Below are 9,868 nucleotides of genomic sequence, written 5' to 3'. Positions count from 1 at the left end.
CAGAGTCCTCCAAGTGATCATGAGCAAACTGTAGACGAGCCTTGACATGACGCTTTGAAAGTAAAGGTACCTTACGGGCTCGTCTGGAACGGAGACCATAGCGGTGGAGTACGTTACTTATGGTATTGACTGAAACCAATGTCCCCACTGCCATGAGATCTTCCCGGAGCTCCTTCCTTGTTGTCCTTGGGTTAGCCTTGACTCTTCGGACAAGCCTGGCCTCGGCACGGGAGGAAACTTTCAAAGGCTGTCCAGGCCGTGGAAGGCTAACAGTAGTTCCATAAGCCTTCCACTTCCGGATGATGCTCCCAACAGTGGAGCCAGGTAGGCCCAACTCCTTGGAAAGGGTTTTGTACCCCTTGCCAGCCTTGTGACCCTCCACGATCTTGTCTCTGATGACCTTGGAATGCTCCTTTGTCTTTCCCATGTTGACCATGTATGAGTGCTGTTTCACAAGTTTGGGGAGGGTCTTAATTAGTCAGAAAAGGCTGGAAAAAGAGATAATTAATCCAAACATGTGAAGCTCATTGTTCTTTGTGCCTGAAATACTTCTTAATACTTTAGGAAAACCAAACAGAATTCTGGTGGTTTGAGAGGTTGAATAATAATGACCCTCTGAATAAACTTTTCTCAATTTAAAAAAATAAAAATAAAAAAGAAATAACATTCTTTTTTGTTGCAGTGCATTTCACACTTCCAGGCTGATCTGCAGTCCAAATGTCACAATGCCAAGTTAAATTCCGAATGTGTAAACCTGCTAAATCTGCAGGGGGTTGAATACTACTTGTAGACACTGTAGATTTAATTGATAAGAATTAAAATCTACTATTGTTAAAAACTGCACTATATTTGTGAACCCATAATAGATGTGCACCAGATGATACTCGGTTATCCCACAGTAATGAATTTCTTACTGATACAAAACACTATAACTTTTATTGTATATAACAGATATAAATAATTTATCTTACAACATAAAAATACCCTACGTGATTAAATATAAAGCCCCCATAGCTGTGTCCTCCATGCCTGCATCTGGTACTAATGCTCAGCTATCTTGTTGCCTCGTTAAGGGTTGCTAAGCAACTTCCCTATAAGGTATGATACCCCTTTAAGAATAGAACTCGGGGTTCCATTATGACATCACAATTAAGAATCCCTACTTATTCCAGTGATTACATTCTAATTCTCACTTTGACACTTGTGGTCATTGCTGTTAGTGATAAGCTATATAGCTCTTCATATACAGATCGCGCTTTGCATTTTACTTGAAATGTCTGGAATTTCTCCAGATAAACTTCAGAAGTTAGCACTACTCCAGGAGATTCTTATCAACTATGACCCTGACTTTGTGCTACTACTACCCTGTGGCGTCCTCAGCTTCACTTACCGGCTGGTTCTGAACCTAGTGAGAGACTGCCTGACCAAATACAAACATGGTCGAATTAGCTCAGAATATCTTGAGCATTTACAGCAGAACATCAGGACATCAGTACAAGAGGTAAATAGCAGACAATCTGCACAAATCTTATAAAAATAGTAATAATAGACAGTAATTAAGGAATAAAAATGTAAGTTTAATATGTAACAAGTACCCTGATAAGAATAGCCGAAGAGCCAAAATAGGGCACACAGGCTACATGAGAAGGGAGAGGGTGGGATTTAAAGGGTTAATTGAATTAGGGGTGGGAAGGTTGTGATTGTGGCGGAATAGGATTGGTGAACTCCTTAAGAACAAGAGAATTTTTCGCTTTTCTGCTCCCATTTTTCCATCACTTTCTTTCAAGAGCCAAAAATTAGTTATACTTCTATGGACATAGACATATGAGGGCTTCTTGTTGCTTTATTTGCAAGAAGAGTTGAAGCTCTGAACGACTCTATTCTCTTCACCATACAATGTACTGAAAAACGGGAATAACATTTCAAGTGTGATGAAATGGTAACAAAAACACAATTCTGTTTTTGTTTTTAATGCTTTTATTATGCAGAAAAGTGACCTGAGAACATTATTCTCCACGTCAGTCTGATAACTGTGATATCACACAGGCGGTGAGATTTTCCTGTATAACTGATGGAGATATAATCAGAATCTGCTAAAGTTATTGTGGAGGGAATAGCGACTTCGGTTCCATCCCAATATAACTAGCGGGCCTAGATCTTGTGGGGATTGGGGTATTAATGTGGAATATTATTACCTTACTCCTTGTACCAGTGCGCTTCTTGTAGAGTCTAATTCTTAATTAGTTAGCAGTCATGTGTCTTATGTACATACACTGGGTATGGAGGATATACGAGGAGATTTAATGGTTTACAACTACCGGATCCCTCGTCAGATCCCAATATAAGCATTTTAGTGCAGATAGGAGTAAGATGGTGACATAAATGGCCTCCTCCATTCTGACTTTCACTCATGATTTTCTTGTTTATTTTCATCTCTATAGGCTGAAGAAAAATCCCAAAGTGGAGAATTGGCCTTTATTAAACTACTGGCCGAAAATGTCCTGATGGTACTAGAGTACCCATTGTGCCCACTGGAGCATCAGGTAAGGATCCATCATCTTCTATATCTCATGTCATTGTTGTCTGATCTCCAGATTTCCACTCATGTAGCAGAAGGTCAGACTTATGATGGTCGCATTCTCCCTTTTGGCTCCAGGCAGACACAGGATATTGTATGACAGCCTGCCTCTGCGGTTCTATCTGTGATGGCAGTCTGTACTCAGCGGTGTGGCATTTGTATCATGCTTCTGTCTCGCTCGGTGATCACAATCTTCCTTCTTATAAATGCTGCAGTTCTGAGAAGTTATTACAGAACAGTTGTATATACAAGACCATTATATATTAATGTACATTTATTAGAGGGAGCGGCTGGGTATAGTTCATCCCACACTCAAATTATTAAGTAAATCCAGGTTTAGTCCTTCCTGCCTTATACATACTGTAATTTAGTATTTCTGAAATGTTATATTAATTGTTTACATTGTATCCATCAGGAAACATCAGAAGTTGACTCCGAAGAGAGGCAACACCTAAATAGCCCTGACTGTGATACCAGTCAGCAGGGGCTTAATACTGATATGATAGAAGGTAAGCTGACCATCAATATCTTACATTCAAATATCAAGTAATAGAGAACGGCAGAGAATATGTACATTTACTCTGCATCCTCTGTAGGAGACCGGTATCTGCTCAAGAACTCCCTATAGACTATAATGGAGGGGGTCTCATAATTCTGCTCCTCGCCTCTCAGCTTAAAAAAATAATAAGAGGCTCATGGGTCCCCGATCATATCATTGTTGGGGATTCAATCAGATCTTGAGCAGTCACACTCATCTATTCATATAGACTATTACATGACGTCTCTTCATTATTTATCATTATTTTAGGAATAACTGTGCCGGCAAATACTGAATGTGGAATATGTGAGACACCAGAGATCATCTATGAATCTGCCAATGTAAGTATCAGAGGGACGTCTGTATATCATCAGATGACGGGGTACGAATTACACATCCCATATTGTATCCCATATGACAATGGGATGTCTCTGTTCTTCATGTAGATCAGACCTATTATATGTCATGATGGCATTTCTCCTGCCTCATCTGTGTGATGTCACTCATCACCCCCTGCAGTACAATAATATATGGAGGATACAACCCTTTAATATAAGAGCGTCTGTGGAGGGTCCGGCTTGTATCACGTCCTCTACATCTGCTGCAGTGTAATCAGAAGGACATAATATAAAAGGGAGATGTTCCTGCATCTGGAGATTTTATTTTTCTGTAGTTTCTATGACCTAATATAATTTCTTATTAATTTTTAGGCCGTGAGTGGATCCTTAAATGTGATGAAAAATCCTTCTAAGAGCGACTTTGATCCGATCAAACTGATCAGCTTTGGAGGTTTTGGGTGAGCTTTGCTTTGATATAATATTTATTTCCCAGGGCTTATTATGATGATGCCTATGTCTCTGTGTCCTGCTCATGTAATGTTCTCATACAGAAATTATGAGTCCACTTCACTGTCCACATCTGTTACTATTCAGGACAGATGGGATGGATTGTGGATGAGGACCTACCATAGGTGATCATTTATGGAGTGTTAGTTTATGTATTTGTAGATACGGATTTCTAGAAATGGTCTCACATCTAGTATTAACCATTAGTACAGAAGAGCATTTGATGAGGTCTATAGACAGATTATTAGTAACAATTGATAATTAATCATGGATTTTCCTCTTCTCCAGTGCCGTCCACTTAGTGCGCCATAAAGCCACCAAGCAGATCTGCGCCATGAAGAAAATGGACAAGCAGAACCTGAAAGATAGATGGAGTCTTGAACAAGCCTTTCTGGAGCGGGACATCTCAGCAATTGCGGATTGTCCATTTGTGGTCTCCATGTTCTGCTCTTTTCCTACTAGAAGACATGTTTGTATGGTGATGGAGTTTGCACCAGGTAGGACACATCCATTGTATCTATATACTGCCCACGTCTGCTTAATCCGAGCACCTTATATATACCCAGATTGTGACCACATGAGCGGTTACATGTCCGCACAGCATTTACTATAAGGTATCTATTACCAAGATGCCTGAAAAATCATTGATCTCTGTGAAATCCTCGGGCGTATGTCCTGACTGAGCATGGCAGCAATTTCTGCTAAGGATAAAAGCATAACTTGTTTATATTTGAGCAGTTTTTATAGATGGAAATTTCACAGAGAAATACATGAGGCTTGTAGATGAGGCCGGGCTCTATCTCTGTGTATAGGGTAACTCTGTAGTATACAATATACGCTGTGCATTATACAGTTTATCTCTATATATGATTTCCTGTTACAATATCTCCTATTATTTCTCATTCACCCTCATCATGTGTAATTTACATTGTAACAAACCCTCACCTGTGATATTTGCTTTCTCGTGTAGGAGGAGACTGTGGAAGTCTCCTAAGGAACAGGGGTCCTTTTCCTGCCACCGCGGCCCAGTTGTACATTGCAGAAACAGTTGTCGCTGTGGAATATCTGCATAGCCATGGTGTGGTGCACAGAGACCTGAAGCCTCAGAAGTAAGTGACCCCTGTATTATAATGACGGGGAAGAAAGTTACAGATTGTTATATAGAGTCTATGAGTTATTACTGACTCCATCTTTTCATTCACAGCCTCCTGATAACAGCTACAGGACATATTAAAGTCACTGATTTTGGGCTTTCAAAACTCGGCGTCATGAGACCAACGTCCAGCGTCTACAAGGCTCGAACTGAGGACATCATCAGAGAGTTCCGTGATAAAGAGGTCGGCTTTACTTACAGGATCTTGTACTTTACAGATCTCTTCTGTTTCTCCTTTTCTGATCATTTCTCATTTAGACGTTTCCATTGATGTTATTTGTTGCAATGATATTTATTGATCATCATCTCTTCTGTTTGTTTCCAGACGGTTGGCACCACTGCCTACATTGCCCCAGAAGTCCTCCTTATGAAAGGATATGGAAGACCTGTTGACTGGTGGTCATTAGGGATCATTCTATACACATTCGTTTTTGGACATATACCATTTACTGGGGCAAACAAGATGGAGATTATGCACAGGATCGTCTATGGTAAGTAAAGTAATCTGAATGCTATGTGATGTCTCTGTTATTTGCTTTGATTTGCTCTCTGCCGAAGTTTCTATTTTTGTTAAGAAAAATGTTTTTTTCATGAAAATAAATGCAGATGTATTATTTTCTGTAATACTTGCTTTTTATATAACAGCTGACATACCTTGGACATTTAATAAATACTGTCCACCACAAAGAGCTAAAGAATTGATCACTGCGCTGCTCCAAAAAAATCCTGCACATCGACTTGGGACAGGTAATATTATAATAGTATTAATAATGTTTTATTACACCTCAGTGACCAGACAAATGACCGTGTCCATGAGGATCAGCACTGAGGGTCTCTACTCCACCTACTTGTCCATTCCCCATTCTTCATACTATCACTACATTTCCTTCATGTCTGGCTCTGTTGTATCTTCAGATCAGAATAACATAAACTGTACAGATATAGAGAAGTGTCTCTGACAATGACTGTGTTATTTTCCTTCTTGTCTTCCTTTTCCAGGAGGGGCAAATGAGATCAAGATGCATCCATTCCTGCGGGACTTGGACTTTGACAATCTGCTAAGTCAGAAACCCCTATTCGTACCTATTTTAATGTCAGATCTGGACACCCGCCATTTTGACAGTAAGTAACATGAGACGTCCTCCGTAGAAAACGGCTGTGTGTCTTGTCTTTCATGTCATGTAACAATCAGCTCCCATCATGATAACATAGTGACTGTCTGACCGAGTCTTATTCTAACAATCTCAAATAACACGTTACTTTGCAGCTCGCTGTAAGAAAAACATACATGTGGATTCAGATGAGGAGGACACGAGTGAGGACAATGAGTGGTCAGAAGTCCAAAATTTTGTATCACCTTATCCAAGGTTTTGTAAAGTAAGTAAGTGGTCAATAAAAGTTATGAAAGCTATAGTTATAAAAAAGTTTTAAATTAAATCTATTTTATATTTTAGCTACATATCACCAATACTGAGAGGATGACCAATGAAGATCCTGTGTTACCTCCAGGGGGTTCCATAACCAATACTGAGAGGATGGCCAAAGAAAAGCCTGTATCACCTCCAGGGGGTTCCATAACCAATACTGAGAGGATGACCAAAGAAGAGCCTATGTCACCTCCAGGGGGTTCTATAACCAATACTGAGAGGATGACCAAAGGAGAGCCTGTGTCACCTCCAGGGGGTTCCATAACCAATACTGAGAAGGTGGCCAAAGAAGAGCCTGTGTCACCTCCAGGGGGTTCCATAACCAATACTGAGAGGATGACCAAAGAAGAGCCTGTGTCACCTCCAGGAGGTTCCATAACCAATACTGAGAGGATGACCAAAGAAGAGCCTGTGTTACCTCCAGGAGGCTCCATAACCAATACTGAGAGGGTGACCAAAGAAGAGCCTATGTCACCTCCAGGGTGTTCCCTAGAAAACAGCGAAAAACCCTCAGACATGTGAGTAATGTATTATTACAATTATTATTATATGATTTACATGAGACGAGTAACACAAATCTAAATCCAGCATCCACCGCCCCATGATTGCTGATCTCTGTAGTCCTGGATTGTGAGAACACTGTAATAGCAGAGACCAGCAATTCATTTCCAGTTCAATACAATACTACTAGTTGAGTCCATTATTTTTGGTAGAATGGGGTCCTGAGTGGGGAATCTCTTCCGTATTGTCCTAATTGGCCTTACAGGCAGGTGCTCGTCCTCCTATATTGTTTTTACTTGTAATTTAGTTGACTTTTTTTTCTACTCAACAGAAAGAAAGAATCTTCACTTTCCAAATCTGATGGGGAGAGTCAGTGTTTCCCTGTTAATAACATTGCGGCATCCTTGCCCTCCATCTCAGGTATGTACAGATTTATAGATCACCCTATTATCTACTCTCTTATATAGCTATTAATTCCACAGTGCCTTACAGACATGATCATCACTGTCCCCATTGGGGCTCCCAATCTACATTCTCTATCAGTATGTCTTCGTAGAGTGGGAGGAAACTGGAGAACCCAGAGGAGACCCACGGATTATACGGGGAGAACATACAAACTCTTTGCAGATGTTGTCCTTAGCCTATAATCCAAAAGTATAATGTGAATCTGCACATGAAGATCAGGAAATTACTTACTTTATTCCCATTGCCCCCCTGAACATTGAGTTTTTATTTTTTTTTTTATAAATCCCCCATACTTTCCAGAGTTATTAAGCCTTTATTTTTAATGCAAAATTTTATGGTGTCTCCAATGGGGTGTGGCTCACAGGATTCTTTGGGGGCTTGTCTTCGGCTTCTCCGCATTATTAAACTATGAGCCACGCCCCATGGTAAACGCCATAAAATGAGCACAAAATAATAAAGGCCCATATCTCTGCAACTGATAACAAAAGACATCATACTGAGGGGAGCAGCGGGAATAAAAGAAAGGTGAATCCTGGACACTTTTGACCTGGTGACGAGTCCTCTATAAAGTTACACTGAAGGTTTATGTAACTGATTATATAATAACACTTTGTCCTGATAATGTCATATTAATAAGTGGACATAGATCCTTGGGGAGACACCACATGGCGGCACACAGAATAGTGATAGATCCATAGTAATCAGGTCACATATCTCTATGAAGATACAAATCTAATCTTTTAGGAATTTATAATCTACATTTTTCTATGACTTTTTGATTAGAATTTCCAGTTCAGGCGGGAAGAAGATCTGCTCTAAAACTGAGAAAACAGCAAAAAACAGAGACAGTAGAAGAGGGGGAGAGAAGGCGAGGTAAGTGTGACCATAAGCTCCATGTTGTGTGATGTCAGTGAGAATTCATGTGGAGCAGATGTGATCAGTGGTGGGATTGTCACATGTATGATGGCTGACGATGATCCCACACCTGTGTATGGAGAAGGTTCCTCTACCGTCCGGTCACAGTGACACCACTGTACTATCCTTTAATATGGAGTCCCATTACTTACACCAATTTTTAATTTCTTCTCACAGGTTCTATCTTCCGCCGGATTATATCATCCTGCCGGCGTAGATTATCCAGGGCTGCTCGTGCAGTCAGAGAGAGCTGCATTTTTTCCTGCTGTCAGCATGGCTCCATAGTGATCTCAGAAGATCCCTACATCTAGCGCCCTGAAGAAACTACAGCACATCCACCATCAATGCTGTGCTTGTATGGAAGAACTTGTACCATCTATGGGCAGCACGGTGGCTCAGTGGTTAGCACTGCAGTCTTGCAGCGCTGGGGTCCTGGGTTCAAAGGACAACATCTGCAAGGAGTTTGTATGTTCTCCCCGTGTTTGCGTGGGTTTCCTCCGGGTTCTCCGGTTTCCTCCCACACTCCAAAGATATACTGATAGGGAATTTACATTGTGAGCCCCCAAAAGAGAATAAAAATTTAAAATTAATTAATTTCCTTTTAAATTGAATTGATTATTACTGACATTAATGGCATATCAATACTATACATGTCATAAATGTCTGATGGGTTGGACACCAAACAGGAGAAGATTGGTTCTTTGTCTCCCATTAATCCTCTACACTCGGGCCAGAAGTGGTGTGATGACCAGAGATTCTGTTATTCCTAAATTACGTGTACACAGCGCCAAAATGGAGTTCTCAGTGAACTGTGTGTAACTGTTCGGATTCAGCCACCCAAATAATTAAAAAAATAAACGAAAAAGAAAGAAAATAAAGAATAAAGCAGGAGCGTTATACTTACCGAGTCTCCCACACGGGTGTAACACCACATCCGGGTCTGCTCATTAACCCTCATACATATTCACTGCATCCCCTGGTCACCGTCAGTCCCAGCTGTTGCAGACCCTCATCGTACACACCTCAGGTGCCGCAGAACCTCATCATACACACCCCAGCTGTTGTATAACCTCATGATACACACATTAGCTGCTGCAGAATTTTAGGCCAGAGTCACACTTGCGAGTGACTCACATGTAACTCACACGCGTCTCGCACTGCATCACCCGGCATGGCCTGCTGCTCTCCAAACAGGAGTGTACAGCTGCATTTGTGGCGCCCCTGACCTGGTCAGGCACCACTGAGTACTGCACTCATGCTGGGACAGTGCTTCCAGGTAATTCCAAAAGGCCACAATGAGGTGTGTACACACAGACACATAGTAACCAGGTCTCCCACACCTTTAGAGGGGACCCTTGGGTAGCCTCTGAAGAGGTTAGCTTTCAATTCTCAGCAAGGGGTGCAGTGGAGGGGCTGGGAGCTAGGTTGCAGTGGCAGTCAGAAAAG

General features: G+C 41.2%; 1 protein-coding gene across 1 annotated transcript; it reads left to right on the top strand.

Moving 5' to 3' along the window:
• The first annotated feature begins 1,230 nt into the window (after positions 1 to 1,230).
• On the top strand, positions 1,231 to 8,981 carry LOC142297328 (microtubule-associated serine/threonine-protein kinase 4-like). Its single transcript, XM_075341563.1, has 16 exons — positions 1,231 to 1,501; positions 2,442 to 2,543; positions 2,994 to 3,087; positions 3,387 to 3,457; positions 3,827 to 3,912; positions 4,250 to 4,458; positions 4,932 to 5,070; positions 5,166 to 5,298; positions 5,440 to 5,605; positions 5,760 to 5,861; positions 6,114 to 6,236; positions 6,382 to 6,491; positions 6,569 to 7,059; positions 7,374 to 7,462; positions 8,291 to 8,380; positions 8,600 to 8,981. Exons 1-16 carry the CDS (start codon positions 1,274 to 1,276, stop codon positions 8,731 to 8,733), a joined length of 2,367 nt encoding a protein of 788 aa, XP_075197678.1. The 5' UTR covers positions 1,231 to 1,273; the 3' UTR covers positions 8,734 to 8,981.
• Positions 8,982 to 9,868: the final 887 nt, after the last annotated feature.

Source organism: Anomaloglossus baeobatrachus, chromosome 3, assembly GCF_048569485.1.
Source record: "Anomaloglossus baeobatrachus isolate aAnoBae1 chromosome 3, aAnoBae1.hap1, whole genome shotgun sequence".
NCBI classification, from domain to species: domain Eukaryota; kingdom Metazoa; phylum Chordata; class Amphibia; order Anura; family Aromobatidae; genus Anomaloglossus; species Anomaloglossus baeobatrachus.
Note: the sequence above shows the minus strand (reverse complement) of the source record. Positions and strands in the feature narration are given on the sequence as shown.